The sequence below is a fragment of the Momordica charantia genome (assembly GCF_013281855.1).
Source record: "Momordica charantia cultivar OHB3-1 chromosome 4 unlocalized genomic scaffold, Mcharantia_2.0 BLBB01000004.1, whole genome shotgun sequence".
NCBI lineage: Eukaryota > Viridiplantae > Streptophyta > Magnoliopsida > Cucurbitales > Cucurbitaceae > Momordica > Momordica charantia.
The window spans coordinates 29,486,595-29,503,259 of record NW_028275162.1 but is presented as its reverse complement, the minus strand read 5'-3'; the positions used below and the strand labels follow the sequence as shown (position 1 = coordinate 29,503,259).

General features: G+C 35.9%; 2 protein-coding genes and 1 pseudogene across 5 annotated transcripts; all 3 read left to right on the top strand.

Annotated features, from left to right (window-relative positions):
• Window positions 1–1,299: 1,299 nt before the first annotated feature.
• LOC111020231 (eukaryotic translation initiation factor SUI1 family protein) lies at window positions 1,300–7,341 on the top strand. 2 transcript variants are annotated; one of them, XM_022296838.2, is made up of 9 exons: window positions 1,300–1,645; window positions 2,168–2,279; window positions 2,446–2,636; window positions 2,730–2,824; window positions 2,911–3,330; window positions 3,949–4,057; window positions 5,251–5,896; window positions 6,283–6,417; window positions 6,602–6,857. In XM_022296838.2, exons 1-8 carry the CDS (start codon window positions 1,511–1,513, stop codon window positions 6,402–6,404), a joined length of 1,830 nt encoding a protein of 609 aa, XP_022152530.1. In that variant the 5' UTR covers window positions 1,300–1,510; the 3' UTR covers window positions 6,405–6,417; window positions 6,602–6,857. The 2 variants fall into 2 exon arrangements, with proteins under 2 accessions (XP_022152530.1, XP_022152528.1); XM_022296836.2 differs by lacking the exon at window positions 6,602–6,857 and adding an exon at window positions 6,864–7,341 and having other exon boundaries at window positions 1,301–1,645.
• A 695-nt stretch (window positions 7,342–8,036) lies between these two features.
• LOC111020241 (uncharacterized) lies at window positions 8,037–11,568 on the top strand. The gene is made up of 8 exons (XM_022296850.2): window positions 8,037–8,272; window positions 8,358–8,441; window positions 8,549–8,629; window positions 8,760–8,899; window positions 9,081–9,183; window positions 9,254–9,323; window positions 11,062–11,124; window positions 11,211–11,568. The coding sequence occupies exons 1-8, from the start codon at window positions 8,211–8,213 to the stop codon at window positions 11,286–11,288; spliced, it is 681 nt and encodes a 226-aa protein (XP_022152542.1). The 5' UTR covers window positions 8,037–8,210; the 3' UTR covers window positions 11,289–11,568.
• Window positions 11,569–13,117: 1,549 nt separating this feature from the next.
• On the top strand, window positions 13,118–15,115 carry LOC148212116 (putative carboxylesterase 18 pseudogene; annotated as a pseudogene). 2 transcript variants are annotated; one of them, XR_015790166.1, is made up of 2 exons: window positions 13,118–14,267; window positions 14,971–15,115. The product of XR_015790166.1 is annotated as a putative carboxylesterase 18 pseudogene, transcript variant X2 (transcript). The 2 variants fall into 2 exon arrangements; XR_015790165.1 differs by having other exon boundaries at window positions 13,119–14,267; window positions 14,964–15,115.
• Window positions 15,116–16,665: the final 1,550 nt, after the last annotated feature.

The following is a 16,665-nucleotide window of genomic DNA, read 5'->3' as shown; positions in this document are numbered from 1 at the left end:
GTTCAATTTGATAGAGTTGGTGGGGATAACAAATTTATTTTTTTGCTATAATTCTTACAAATATTTCTGAGCATAACACATAAATCAAAAGTTTTACTTTCTAAAAATAAATAAATAAAAATAAAACTCATAATTATCCCAATTATCCAACCATGAGAACAATTTTTTCTATCGTATTGACATCGCAACACAATGCAATCTACAATTTGTTTCAATTTGAACAATGATAAATTCCGAAAAAGCTAACTGTTACCATCGACTCATCCCACCTTGATGTGATTGAGGATTAATTTCTTTAGTACATCTCTCTTCACTATCAATTCTTCTCTCGATCATCCATACGTACATTGTAGTTGTCCTTGTCAAGGAAGGAAAATAATCGCCATACTTTCACATGAACTGGAAATATTTTTCCTTCTGTTTCATCCACAACCTCTTGATTCTTTTGTTGTCATGAGAAAAGAGAGGATAAATATTTATATAGAAGAAGTATAGAACCAAAGGGAAGTATAGAGGAAGATGAAAGGATCCGGGAAGGATAATATGTCTATGTTTAAATTTATAATTATGTGCAATTAATTTACCCTTTCAACTTCCACACATCCATTTGTAACCGCAATCAACTATTATTAGCATATTAAACACGATCTTACTTGAAGTTAAAAAAAACATTAACTTCTTACCAAAAGTATCAAAGAAAATCAACCGAAAATAAAATAGACAAAATGAGGCATATCAAATAAACATTTATTCATAATAATTATAAGAAATTCAATAGTTGCATGTAAAATGACCGGTTTGCCTCCAACTTAATATTCAAAAGTATAAGAAATGAAGGGTAAAAACGGTAAAAAAAAGTTTCTCCTGCCTTTTATATATACTATATATATATATATAGATAAGTTAAAACATAGGTTTATTTGTATTCAAGTTTTTTTAGTATGCTTCAAAAAAAAATTTTTTAGTACTTATTATTATTATGGAAATTAAAACATATTTTAATTTTATATAACACAATTCTTATTTTGTCAGTATTTCAATCATATGAGCATTTCTCTTAGTACAACAAATGATAGAGAATCGAATCTATAATTTTTTAATTGAAGTTATATTTCAATTATCGTTAACTATACAGGTAACATAAATATAATTATAAGTTATATTTTAAATTAAACTCTCACTGCCGACCCTAAATTGATATGGTTGGAGTTTTTACTTAAAAAAGAAAAAAATCATACGTAGAGAGAGAAAAATAATAAAAATCACCGTATGATGCATCTCGGTAATATACTAACATCACACCGTTCATCGCTGTTTTCCAGAATTGTCCCATCTCAGAGTCCGATAACCTTGACGAAAGTTTACGGTTGCTCCCGCAGTCGAAAGGTAACATTCTCAGACATTACTCGTTTGCTATCGCCGGAATCGTGTCATCGGCGACGGTCCTCTCTCCCACCCGGTTCTATCATCGTCCACCTTCAGCTACAGCGAGTAAAGATTAAGGAAGAATATGTTCAAGAAGGCAGCAGAAGCGAAGTTACACCAGAGATTATCTGGTGCAGACAGGAAGAAGCTAAAGAGAACTGTAAAAGAAAGGTTCGCCGGAGCGTCCGATGCCGATATTGATGTCTTGCTTCCTCCCAAGGTATTGCTATTAATTTATCCACTTTATCTGTCATAATTTAATCACGGCAACAGCTTACCAATTACTCTGTTCCTCTATTATTCTCGTTTTTAGTTGAAATTATCGCTGAAAAATCAATAGCGTCTACTTCTTAGAGATCAATCTGGAACTATAGTATTCTTATGTTCTTTAAAAAGATTGCTTTGGCATTAGCATTGCGATGAACTGTGCATGGGTATCTACGAAACATCGTTTTTTTTATGTATTCAATATCTGCACATTTCGTCGAGGTAGAAGGATTAGTCACCCGATAGCTCTCTTCTAGAGAAAAGACAGCAGACTTAGTAGAAGAGTAAAGAGGATCTTCGGGAGATTATGGTCTTCTTGGCGTTTCAGTATATTTTGTTAAAGCTATTTCATAACTATTATATTTATTCTGTCATTGCCAACCATAGAGCTTTTGTTTCTTTAATAATTTTTTTGACGTGTTTTTTATCATCTTCCCTCTGTATTTCATTCTATCAATGCATAAATAATATGTAGGTTGAGCTTACCGTTTCCAAGTTCCAAAATCGTGTCCAAATATATAGCGTAGAAGGAGGCTTTCCCATGTTTTTTGACGTTGATGGCCGAGGAGCTGAAATATTCCCCACTGGTATTTGATCCCTTTATATAGTCTATCTTTCACACCGGAAGCTTCTATTCAATTCTTCACCATCATTATTTATCTTTATGAGCATTACACAAGCTTTCCTTCACTATATTTTGATTACTTTTGGATCTGGATGATAGTGTTTCACACACTCACAATTCCATTGTAGTTTTTGCACTATGGATGGTACCAGAGTTGTTGCCTGCCTTTGTGTTGAAGGGGGGTGAGGTTTCTCGGTTTGTGCTTGGTGGAGCAGACTTGATGTTCCCTGGTATTCATGTCCCAACTGAAGGTCTACCTTCATTTTTATCCGGGGAACCATGGGCTGTGAACGTCCCTGGCAATGCAGCTCCTATTGCTGTAAGTTACACTGAAAATTTCACTTAGGCTGCAAGTTTAACTTTGGCCGTGAAGGTAAATTAGAACTCTATTCAACCTGAATATCTCTTGCAGGTTGGTGTTACCACCATGAGTAGTGCTGAAGCATTCAAAGCGGGCTTACGTGGAAAGGCTTTGAGAATTCTACACTACTACAGGGATTCACTTTGGTGAGATTGATCAAATTGGCTTAGAAACAGAGTGTATCAATTCTTGATGCATGACATGATTTTTCTCTCGTGAATGTATTTTCCAGGGAATCGGTAGAGGGTCACTATGTGCCTAATGCAGGCTTTTTGGAAGATGTCGTATACGGAGATCCTCTTTTGGCTTCATCTTCACAAACTGGTGACTCTTGTGAAGGTATTGATGGTGCTTCAAATTACAAACAGAACGATATCGACAATAAAGAAGGGGAATCTACTGATGAACCTACGAGTGATGTTCTTGCTGAGCCTGGAACTGTTCTGACAGCACAGACAGATTCAACTACCGATGAAATCATTTCTGGTTTGAATGATTTGAAGGTTGTGAATGATGTTTCCACTGGGGAACCGAATGTGCAGCATACTCTGTCAGCTGAAGATGTGGATACGCTTCTGGATAAATGTCTTCTTCAAGCCCTGCATACAACAGTGAAAGACAAAGATTTTCCACTTCCTGGAAGCACTCTATGGTGAGAAATTTTTACGTGTTCTTAAATTCTGATATAGGAGGCTAAATTTTTGCCTAAGGTTTAAGTTTTTAAAGATATTTCATGTTTATTTTTTGAAATGAGATATTTGTTTCAATCTGACAATTCTTTCATTGTTATATGTAGTATTTAAAATTTCATGAGGTCAGGGTAGTAGTCCTCTTTGGAACCATTCTTTCATTGTTATAAGTGTTGAATTCATAACTCGCTGCACTAGAAATATCTGAGTTTTCTGCTTCCGTGAATGATTCATCTTTTTGGCAGTTGATTCTTTAGTGTATATCTTCGATAAAATTGCACTCTCTTGTTTGAAAATATTTGAGGAAAAAAAATGTTTAGTATTATAAGAAAAACTGTACTGAAATGGAAGACTGGCCGTCATACTTGAAAAGGGGAAAATAAATCATATAATGCAACTTAAAACCCAAATCCGTAGGGGAAAAAACAATGGAACGTCATGAAAATGCCTATCTACCAATGCCTAAAGTGAAATCATTAGAAAAGCTCTTGGCTTGAATGCTTACTATTGTGAATTTGAAGACCTGTCATTTGATTCTCCAGCAAATAATTCTTTTTCCTTTCACTTCTTGGCTGGTGTAGGTCAAATCATGTATTGCCTTGTCGGCCTCCTGGCATGACACTAGACATCAAGAAATCATCCTACAAGAAATTGTCAAAGTGGTTGCAAGCTAAATCCTCTACTGGACTGGTATGCCTCATGCTACTTCCATTCAGCTTCTCAGTGTTTAAATGAACTACTGATTTTTCATTGAACTTAAAACCACGAATAAATAGCTTATTCTTTGCTAAATGAATTACTGACTTTCTATTGGACTTGAAATTATAAAATACTTTGGTAAGTGAACTTCTGAATTAGGTAATGCATGAAGTTCAGTGTAGAATTCAGGTGTATTTTAGATTATGGATACAAATCTTAGTGGCCAGGTACTTGAGAATGCTCATAAAAATTAAACTTTCATGAGTTTTGTATTGATAAATGTTACAAGGTTAAACTATAAGTGGTGTCTTATAAGATTAGTAAAGTAGCACGTAAGTTAGAATAGACACCCACCATCACTGGAAAGAGAATACCTATGACTTGGCTTTACTCATCGTGGGGGCAAAATATGGATAACTAAGTTAAAAATGATGGAATGACAAATTGGAGAACTTTCTGAAGCCTCGTCACTAGGATTTGATATTAGTCTCTTCTCTTTTTGTTTACCGTTCCGTGGTGAATAGAATTTGTTTCTTATCCCTAAAAAGAGAGAGAAAGAGAGAGAGGAAATGGTGGAAAGAACTTTAAATTTATATCCTTTCCTACAGAAGCGAGGTTTTTAAAAGCAGTCCTATCTACATCCCCACTCTTCCCAACCCTTGACCAAAAAAATCAGTGCTATCTGAAACTTCATTTTGCATTCTGCCATATAAACTACCTGTTATAAAGGCATTGTAATTTTGTTTGTCATACTCTGAGTTCTAACCTCGTGTCTTAATATAAATTAATAATTGAGAGGTCTTGGGAGGAAATTTGGGAGATTGTTAGATTTAATACCTCTACGTGGGTGTTGGTTTCAAAGACTTTGTAATCAAAGGCTTTTTGTAATTATTAATTAGGTTTTTTTAATTTTTTTTTTATTGGGTTCCTTTCCTTCTTATAGGTTGGTTCTGTTACGTTGGACTTGGTTTTTTGTATGCCTCTTGTAGATTCGTTTTTCTTTCATTTATCAATAAAAGCTCAGTTTTCTCATCAATATATATATAGACATACATACAATTCTTCATTTAGTTCAAATACTTCTCTTGATTTGTCACGAAGGTTGATATTAGTACTGCTTTGAGCAGCTATCAGTTAAGCTCCTTGGGTTGTTGGGTCTTGAATATAATGTTCACGTGTTTCAGATTACGGTGAAAGAAGACAAGCATAAAAAGGAGACTGTTTTGTACTCAGCTAACCGCAAGCATCCAGATTACACATCCTTTAAACCAGAAAAGCAACAGGTAGAGAAAATTGATCAGAGTGGCAATCATGGTCCAAGAGAAAGTTCATCCAATAAAATGCTTGAAGTAGCAGAGATATACAAGCCAAGTGTTCATGTCAATCCCATTTTTGCTGCTGTGGGAGCTGACACGAGCAAACTTTACACTGCAGCCGAGGCCACTGATATTGTCTTCAAATACGTTGAGAAAGAAAAATTGGATAAACCAACAGAAAAGTCCAGAATTGTCTTGGACGCAATATTATGCGATGCACTATTCAAGGGGTCCATTAAAAAAGGAACAACATACCCAACAGAAATTCACAAAAAGGATATAGGTTCAACATTCATCAGCCGGATGCAACCCCATCATATTGTGACAAGAGGAAGTGAGTCTGTCGTTCGCAAAGGTGCATTAAAAACTATTCAGATAATGACAGAGCGACGTCAAGGAAATAAAAAAGTTACGAGACTTTCTGGGTTGGAAACATTCTTGTTAGATGCTGAAGCATTGGCATCGGAGCTTCAGAAAAAGTGTGCTTGCAGTACGACCGTGGCAGAGTTGCCTGGTAATATTAGCAGTCTATATTTTGATTTTTACATGGTTTATTAGTTTATGAAATAACATTATGTTATGCCATGCCCCAGTCATATTTTGTTTCTCCTAACATTTACCTAAAAGTTGAATTTCATGTTTGCATGCATGTCAAGATTTTCTATTTCATCATTTGGAAATGAAAATATTATGAAATACATAGAGTTCTATGAAGGTTTTCTTCTTCTTTTCCTTGTATTTAACTTTTTTCTTAATTTTTGATGGAAAAGTCTTGCAAACTATATTAGGCCGCAATTTTCAATGTTTTGTCTAGCGAACAAAACATTGACTTTGATGATTTTGATTGTTCTCTTTTTGAATACTTGATTCTTCTGATGGATTTTGGAAAAACAAATTCAGGGAAAAAAGGGTATGAGGTTTTGGTCCAAGGTGGAGTTATTGATGACTTGGCAAGACATCTGGTTGAACAATATGGGATTCCAAAAAAGTATATTGAAGTACTTGATAAAACAAGGAAATGAGAGGCCAGAGCAGGTTAGTCTTTTATGTTTCCTGCTAATTTGATGCACGTCACGTACTTATTGAAAGTGGCCAAATGGTCGAACTTAATCTTGTCGCTCTGTCTCTGTGTTGTTAGCCCTTTTTGTTTCTCGATGAAAGCTTGGTTTTCATTGTTAAAAAAATATATATATATAAATAGTCACCAATTTTCATGCAGGGGACAATTTCCACTCATACACTGGCACGTGCACATCCACACATTTCATGCATATCCTACCTTTCAAGTGTTACAAAAAAGAGTTGTGCGGATCATGTTAAGATTTAAAAATTGAAAATAAAGAGAACAACCTCAAAAGAGGTGGCTGCTACTTGATAAACTGAGCGTACAAGACTCGTGTCTCCAGGAAGACTGTGCTTAAAATGTAGGCTGTGTATTGAAAGTTTGAGCAGTCAATATTAACACTTGTTACTCCTTTCAGTTTCAGCTATATGTTTACAGGGAAATCATTATCCCAAGACTCATGACATCAAGCAAAGATCTGCTACTACCAACGCCTGCAACTACATCTTGCAAGGAACTAGGAAGAGCCCAAATTAAAGATATGATGATGAGGTATCATAATTTGATTCATGTAACAAAGCAAAGATTCCTCATCTGTCTCTTTTGGGCTGGAAGATTGGTTCAGGTTTCAGTGACCCTGAGTGTGAGTGTTTTATCAGCTTAAATTGGTTCATTCCGATCTTGTATTTTTGGGCCATGGCGTAAAAGAAGATGTTCCTAGCTTAAGCCAAACATGTTCGTGAGATTTGCTTACACTAATGAGTTCATCATATCCATTATTCTACTGGCTCCAGACGTTTTACATTTTTAAGTTGGGTGTTATTTCAATGGTTTTGTTATTTTGTCCTTCACTTTTAATCCTAAGTTTATTTTAATCTTCCTATCATTTATTGTTATTTGGTCCTTGACTTTGGATGATCTGTAACTCTTTGGTCTTGGTTTATAATGTAGGTGATAGCAAATGAAATGTTAAAAGGTAAATTCTTTTATAAAATTTCTAGAAAAATGAATACTTGTTAACGCAATTGTCCTATAGGTTTACAGTAATTTAAGACATTAAGGTAATAATTTAACTTGTAATAATATATTTTTCATATATTCTGAAAATGTATATGTATATATTTTTCATAATTATTAAATCTTATTTAAAAGTTATAGCAGCATTCAAATTTTAATTATTATGAAATTATGTTATAAATGGATGGAGAGTGGGAATTGAAGATATATTTTCTTTACTTTATTTTTTATTGAGGTAAGAAGTTTAAATCTCAATACTTAATATTTGTTGTAAAAAAAAAATAAAAAGGGTAAGATTATTCACCTCCATTGTTGGAACTTCGAAAATTCGTTGAAGATAGAGAGGTGGGAGCAACGAAATTTGAGATGACATTAGCTGCGTAGATTATTGGTAGGAGAGGCCCAATTTCAATTGAATGCGCCTAACATTAGTTTATTTTGCAAAGTGAACTCACCTCCACATATTGTACAAGCGAGCATAGTTATCCTTCACATGTTGTACTAAAAAAAATTATGAGAAGAGAGATAAGACCTTGAAAGTGTATTAATATTTCGATCTCACCACTCTATCTCATCCTTCACTTTCTCTTAATCTCGATCGTCGCTGCACCGTCTTTCTATCTCGGTAGCTTTTGTGACAATGGTGAATTTTAACTTGATTTTTTTTTTCTAAACAAATTTTCTACTTTTAAAATTGTAAATACTTCAAAACTTGGAATTTGTGGAAGACGACTTGTAGCTGTAGGGGATGCCGCGCTACACAGACGAGCACCCTGCGGTTCGCGTCTATACGATTTGCGACGAGTCAAGGTCTGCTCCGCCTCTGTTATTTCTCCTCTGCAGAATAGAAGATCTATGGAGCTCATCTTTACTTGTTCTTTGTGAAATCCAACAGGTTTCTGATTGTGAGGAATGTTCCGGCATTGGGTTGCGGCGATGACTTGCTCAAATTGTTTTCCTCATACGGAAACGTCGAAGAGTACTTCTCTTTTGCCTTTTGTTCTGTCTTTCAGACTCGTCTTTACATGCTTCTTCTTTAGCGTGCTGTGCTTCCTTTTCTTTTTATCTTATTTTATACTCTTTCAGGTGTAAACCAATGGATGCAGAAGAATGTGATGAATTTACGGATGTTTATTTTGTCAAATTTCACTTGGTCGCCAATGCCAGGTAATTTGGTTCTCTTTTGATCAAAAGCATGCGCTATAGAGCCCCCCGACCCCCGAGGACAAAAGTTTCTTAATCATGTATGCCCTTTATTCAACTGTAAGAAATTGAACTATAATGATTTATTTTTTAGGTTTGCAAAAAGAAAATTGGATGAGTTTGTTTTCCTTGGTAATCGGCTGCAAGTCTCTTATGCTCCTGAGTTTGAAAGCTTGCTTGATACAAAAGAGAAGCTTGAAGTCAGGAGACGAGAAGTTTTAGCACGATTGGATTGTAAGTTTTTGTGTTTGAGAAATGTAGCTTCAGCATTTTGTATGCATATAATAGGAAGATGTTGTTTTGAGTATATGTGCAAGGCATTCATTTAAAAATCCAAGACATGAACATTATAATAGGGAAATCGTGTTTCCTTCTAATTAGTTCACTTTTAAGCATGTTATAACTCTGATATCAGCTGGAAGATCAAAGGGATCTGCAGTAAGATCAACTACCACAAAGCTTACAAATCCTGCACATTCTCATTATACCCTTGAACAGAAGAACTCTCTTGAAAAGAGGTATAAGCAAATGAAAATTTGCAGTTTCTTCAAACTCGACAATCTTGTTTTGATTGTCCTTCTCTGGTAGGAATTATGGAGATGCAGCACTCATTGCCAACCCACATGTTTCTCAAATGACAAAAGTATCCTCCGATCAGGTTTGTTTATTATAGTTGTTTTCCTTCCTTCACCTTTTGTTATAGTTGTTATTAACAATTCTAGGAGAAATTATTCATGTGTTCTTTTAGTTCATGTTTTCTCTTGTACTTGATGAAATTTGAACTTAGTTTCAATACTTGTGTTTCAAGTGTGAACACAAAATTATGAAGAGTGTTTCTCCTTTATTTTTTATTGGGCCCAAAAATTCTCAGGCATTTGAGAAGTATAGACTCTCCCAACCATATCCATTATCCAGATTTTTCCTTGGGGCTTTTGCTATAATACCGAAGTGAGCCTAAATAATTGCAAATTTGTAGTATGATAAAATATTTTGCAAAAATGGTTCAAATGTAAGAACTTGTACATTAATGGTATATGTCTATTAATGATGTACTTCATATTAGATATATAAGTTATATGAGAGAAAATTATCATATTTGCAATTTTTTTTTAATGTGAGAAATTTGTAAATATAGAAACTAGTTTTACCACCTATTATAATTTTCCTTTTTCTTTCTTTCACCGTTCAATCCTTGCCCTTTTACTGCTTAATTCAAATTAGTTAGATTCCTAGCTATAATTATTTGCTATCAACTTAGTTGTGCCAGTGGGGTAACAATATTAACTATCGACTTTATGACCTGCCTTGTCTGGCATGAGTATAGGTATAAAGGGTTGACTATCACCATTAGGTGTAGCTTTTTGCATTTTCATCTCTCCATTTTGGCATTTAAGAATTCAACTAATATGTTGATAGACACAATATAATTGCCACCAATTCTTCCATAACAGTGTCTTCAATTTTTGGTGCTTCAAGATTCTCATCAGTGCATAGTTCTATGAGTTGGGATAATCTTGACTTTAAATATCTCTTTTGTATTTTGGGTCAGATTTGTGTGACCAAAATATTTAAAGCAAATAGCATCATTCTTCTCTTGCTAAGAATCATTGAGCCACTTACATCAATATCTAAATCAATTTTCATACTCGAGGTCTAGATTCTTCCTCAAATTCATTGTTGGAGATATTTCCATCAATTTCGATTACCTCTTCAAAACTACTCTAAAATCATTTTCAATTTCTTGAATTCAATCACATCTGAATATACGGATTGGAAATGAGATTTTGGTGATCTCTGACAAGGAGGGGTGGAGATAAAGGTCCAACAACACCTTTGAGAAATGAGCATGATGCATTGGAGACTTTTCATTGAATTTGGATTTGAATATTTGAAGGTAGTGGGGTTAGCTCACAGATTTTTATATCCGTGTATATGAAGGAATAGCTTCTTGATGGATCAACAGTGAAGATGACGTGATTTTGTAACAGAATTGGTATTAGGCCGGTGGGTGGAAATTGGGGCAGGGGCCTAGATTTTGTCTCGATGAAGCAATAGTTTTTGGTGGGTTAATTGTGGAATGTTGTCGTGAAAGCGAGCATAGCTCAGCGGTAATTAACATAGATCTCCAACCAAGAGATTCTTCGATCCTCCTCTCCCACAGTTAGAAGTGAAGGTGTATAATGTTTGAGGATGTGGTTTTGCATCCGAATCTAGATTGGTCTTGATGATGTGGTGAAGAATTTGAAGATGTAGGTGATGGAAAAAGTAGTTTAATAGGCTGCGGTGTTGGATCTAACAAAGCAAGCAATTGCTGCTGTGCTCACTCCACCTCCAATATGTCAGCTCCATCCGTCATTTATGGCTAAAAGGGTGACTTTTTTTTGTTGAGTGTACAGGATCACTTCGCATCTGAATCTATGAATCGAACTGTGCATCTCGTCAGGGAAAAGCTGGACAAGGTGATATAATTTGTTTGTTATGGTTTATTTTGTAGATGATGAGCAATTGTAATGTAAACATTGGTTATTATTTTCTTGTGTTTTAGATTCAATCAAGCAGTGAACATCTTGAAGGTGGACCCATGAGCAAGAAGTCACGTGTAGACAACAGAAGAAGAATCTAGTGCTTCCCGGACCGGCCTTTTCTGTTATGTTGTGAGAATGATAATTAAAAATATAAAAGTGGTGGGCCGACTGAATTGTAAGTGTTTGGTAGAGGTTAAAAATTCAGGGTCAAAACTATCACTCTTATTAATTTTTCTGGGGCTTGTCCCAACATCTAAATCAAATTATTGGCGCCCACCAAAAGCCTATATTTCCTTAGCTGTCAAGTTGAAGTTATTTTGCACAAGTAATATTGTAGAATATTTTGCATGTATTTTATGTACAGCCCATTGTCCTCCACTTGAGAATCAACACCCCGTTCTCTTCATCTTGATCGGAAAATAATCAATAGAAAAAGAAAGGATCGGAATTGATCAGGCCAATGGAATTGATTGTGTGCGCAATCCTTTCACCATAGAGTTTGAATCAATAGTGAGTTGTTTACGGCACGAAAATAATTGCTCCAGCTTCAGCCACTCGAATTTTGTAGGTTCGAGTCCTACTAAGCCTACCACCCCTTATCTTCTTCACCTGATACAAGGCCGTCTAAGTCCCGGTCCAATCGGGTGTCAAAAGATCCTCATTTTAACCACTGTAAAAGAAATTATTTTGAAAAGATTGCCTTTTTTTCGACTTGCCTTGTGTGGGGTGGCTCCTCCATTGTGGGTAAACGGGAAACCCGACGAGAGTTGCTCCTTCTCGTTAAGGATCATCAAATGAGAGATCTTCCTCTGATTCCGAGAAATCGGGCAAGACTTCTCAATCGAGTATTTAGGAAGCAGTTGAATCGAATAAGTCAACTTCAAAGTGGATTTGGATCAATCATAGATTCTCGGTCCCGTCGTTTGGCTTCCACTCCAGTTGACCTTCGATACTCTGCATTCGAGATAGGTTTCGCTCTGACAACCTCAGTCAAACTCGGACTCGACGTTGGGGTCCAATTGAATTAATAAAAGAGTGAGATGGATCAATTGTCTGAAATGAATTTATACAACAAAATCCCCCACGCGGTTAGCTACAAATGTCTTTGTAAATATTAGGCATTTTTCTAGTACACAAATCCTGAACTTTTTGGTTGAAGTCGACTTGCCAATGTCAAACCAAAAAGATCAGATCTCGAGGTGAGGTGCCTTCTGCTCTCTTCGATTTAGCAAGCAATTGAGTGGTTTTTTCCTACCAATTGGGACCCTCCCTTCACCACCCCCACAGCACAAGCCGGCATACCTCCGGAGGCTCCGCTTTGTCGCATATCCACTCAGGTTTCGGGGCGGCGACCTTGATTGGGTTCCCCTCTAAGGTCTTTGGTAAATTCAGGGAGGTGTTCTTGAAGGCATGGTGGGCTCCAAGCTACACCGTTTGATTTTCTTGAACCATGTAAGAATTCGTCGTCTCTACTGCATCAAAAAAGTACCTTCGAGCTCACCAGCCATACTCGGATTTTTTTTTTCGATCTTAGTATCTCAGTATAAAAGTGTTATTCATAAATATAATATTAATTGTTGTCATTAGTTTTATGTTTTTTGTTTTCATCTGCAAAGTTGAAAAACTAGAACAGAACCATAAGCATGGAAAGTTCATAAATTAAAGTGAGATTTAAACGTAAAATTTTCAATTCTTTTAAAACGTCGATTAGGAAAAAAACAAGCGTTCATGTGAACTTTCATGTTTAAAAATAATGTTTATTATTTATTTATAAAGAAGCACTCCATTAAAATATAAAATTTGTGACATGGGCTACATGCCTTGAAGCTTAATATAAAATTTAATTGGATTGACTAATATTTGGATTGACCCAATAAAAATTTTGTCTATGAAAGTATGAGACGTCTCACGGCTTCTTACTGAAAATAAATAAATAAATAAATATATATATTTAAATTAAAACTAAAACTGAGGCAAGCACAGGCGCGGCCACAAAGTAAGGTTCTCCCATGACTTCCACCGGCCACACACAACCTCCATCTTCCTCCGCTCCCACCCTTCCATGGAAGCGTAAGCTTGCCAATCTTCTCTCCAGCTTCCTTTTCAGACGGATTTTCCGATCAGATTTCACGATCAACCGCCGCCTCCTCCGCCTTTTAGACCGCAAAGTACCTCCTTCTTCCACACCGCTGCACGGCGTCGCCTCCTTTGACACCGCCGCCTTTGCTTCCTCCCCCGACCTCTGGGCTCGTGTTTATATCCCTGTCACCTTCGCCGCCGCCGATCGTTTGCCGGTAATCGTATTCTTCCATGGCGGAGGCTTCGTTTTATTCTCCACCGACACTCCACAGGTTGACTCGTTTTCACTCGATTGCGCTCGCGAGGTTGGAGCCATCGTCGTCTCCGTCAACTACCGCCTCGCTCCGGAGCACCAATTTCCGAGCCAGTACGACGACGGATTCCACGTTCTCAAGGCAATCGACGAAGGGTTGATTTCCGAAACCCTTCCTCAGAACGCCGACCTGAGCCGCTGTTTCTTGGCAGGGGAGAGTGCCGGAGGAAACATAGCGCACCACGTGGCGGTGAGAGCTGCGGAGGATCGTCAATTCAAGAGGCTCAGAATCGCAGGCCTGATTGCAATTCAGCCATTTTTCGGAGGAGAAGAGCGGACCGAATCAGAGCTTCGATTAGGGAACGGTTCCGAATCCCGACTGAGTCTGGAATTGACGGATTGGTTTTGGAAGGCATATTTGCCGGCCGGGTGTGACCGGGAGCATCCAGCGGCGAACGTGGTCGTCGGATCGGACATTTCTGGCCTGGATTTTCCACCGACGCTACTTGTGATCGGAGGTTTGGATCCGTTGAAGGATCGGAACAAGGAGTACGGTGAGTGGTTGGAGAAATCGGGTAAGGAAGTTCGGGTCGTGGAGTATCCGAATGGGATCCATGGGTCGACTTGGAACCCGGATCTTCCAGAATATTCTACGCTGATGCAGGACACCAGGGAATTCATGGAGCATCAGCATAGCAAGCAGCTGAATTTCTAACCTCACGGTGTCTGAACTTCCTACCTTCGAGTAAGTTTTAGCAATAAGGTGTAATTATTGGCAATAAGTTGAAGGTGATCTGAGTTTTTTTTTTTTTTGCCTTTTTTTTTAGTGTGATTTTGAGTAACTTTTAAATTGAAATTCAAAAAAATAAAAATAAAAATAAAAATTGCAAGCACTATAATTTAGGGATAGATTCTGTAAATTTTCTTATATGTGAAAATAAAAAATAACATAATAATTTAATGTTTTATTTTCTAATTAATTTTTTTAATACTTTCTAAAAAATGACTCTTTAGATATAGGTTGATTATCTGTATTTAAATTGGGTTATCTATTTGGGCCCGAACTTGTTCATTACAAGACAAGGCCCATGGAAAGAGCAATATTGGCCCATTCTATATTATGTAACCCAAACCGACTTGCCATCCACAACTAACTAGGGCCTGCCCTAGAATGTAATTCACCTACATTCAAGGTCAAGGCCCATCAGACAAAACTTCTTTTTTTTCATTTTTTTTTGGAACGCAACAAGTTGGCTTGGAATTTCTTTTTTGTCAGAAATAGACGCCTAAGGGGCTCTAACAAAACCTTCTTTTTTCAGCTAAAATTATTACTTTTATTATTCAATCAAAATGTTCCTTGTTCATAGGAACACAGAGAATTTTGAAGATTGAACAGAATATGAACCAGCTAAATTGTTTATTTATTTATTTTGAATTGAAGGAATCAGCTTTGAGAAAGAGAGAGTAGTAGAGCGTACGTGGAAAAAAAGTGAGTAACCTCTAAAATGGGCATTGTTATCCCTATGGAACCAAGGCTCCATATTGTTCTAATCTTTCAATTTGAGATAAAGTACGTTACATCTTTTCCTCTTCTTTTTCTGTTTTTAATTTGATATTAGTTTATGAGTTTAATTTTATTTGATGAGACAAATGATAGTATTAAATAATATGTTATACGTTCCTATAAAAAAAAAATGTTACACATTGAAAATATGGAAAAGAAGAATGAAACCTAATTTAAATATTTCGTGTTAATCCATGAGCAAAATAATGGGATTACTATTTCTAGATGTTCTAGATTTTTATTTCTTTCATCTTTATAATTTTGTTTTCTTGTACTGTAATTTTTTATAGACGGGGTCTCACTTTTACAGTGATGATAATCAATATTACAAAATGAAGTAAAAAAAAAATCAATATTACAAAATGGTTTTTTTCACTTTCGAGAAATAGGCTCTAAAAGAAGTAAAATAAGTTCGAGAACAAGAACTAAAGAACTTCATATCAGCCTAATGTCTTGCACATTTTATTTTATTACTAAAAGTAGATGGTGAAAGGTTTGAATTTCAAAGCAAGGGAGTAAAAGAGTTTCTCAGTGCTTAACTAAGTCAAAATTACTATTTTTACCTAGTACATCTGAAGATATGTTAAATATATGGACGATTTCTATACTTGAGATTATATATCAAAGATTTTAATCTCCTCATCTACCATTTACCTTTTTTTTTTAATCGTGTCTTTCCCTCCCTAATACCTTTCTCTCTCTAAAATAAAATAAATAAAACTAAAGTGAGTTTGTTCAAGACATTTACTTCTTCTCTTGAGTTGAAGGGTTCAAATTCTCATACTAAAGAAAGAAATGAAGATCCAATATGAGCATAACTCAATAACTAAGATGTCCATCTTCGATTAAAAAGTCGAGAGTTCGAATTCCTATCTCTACATGTTTTATTAGAAAAAAAAAAAGAAAAATAGGAAGAGAATTTGTTTTACCTATTTCTGTAATACAGTAATAATTTATGGAAAAATGTGTTCAGTATGACACAAACAAGTGGATCATTGTATGGGTTACATGGTGTTGCCTCTTGGGTATCTGATACCCCAAAAAAGCAAATACATTCCGTTCATATGGCTCAACTCTCTCTCTTTTGAGTCATAAGTTAAAAAATGTAGAAAAATATGAAAAGCGAGTTTGGAAAGCAATCGGGAATCATCTCTCTTAGTTGATCCTAGATGTAGATGGTACACGGATTTTGGTGCCATTTTAGTATCTAAATTGGGATATGATAATTTTAGAAGCTTAATTTTTCAACATGGTTGAGATGGCCGAGTTGGTCTAAAGCGGCAGATTAAGGTCGAAAGGGCGTGGGTTCAAATCCCACTCTCAATAATTTTTTCCCCTCTGAAACAATGTTAATAAACCGTGTAGCCCTCCGAGGATAGAATGAGGTTGGTGATGTTTTTCTGCTGATTTTCTATCTTTTTTATATTTTTAGAATGAGTAATCTCAAACAGAGGCATGAAGGTTAAGATGACTGTACACACTAAAATCACTACTCACGACTTGCAAAAACAAGGTAACTTTTTTGGGTACCATTTAACAAAAAGAGGAGTTTTTCTATATTTTAAAAAATGGTAATCAA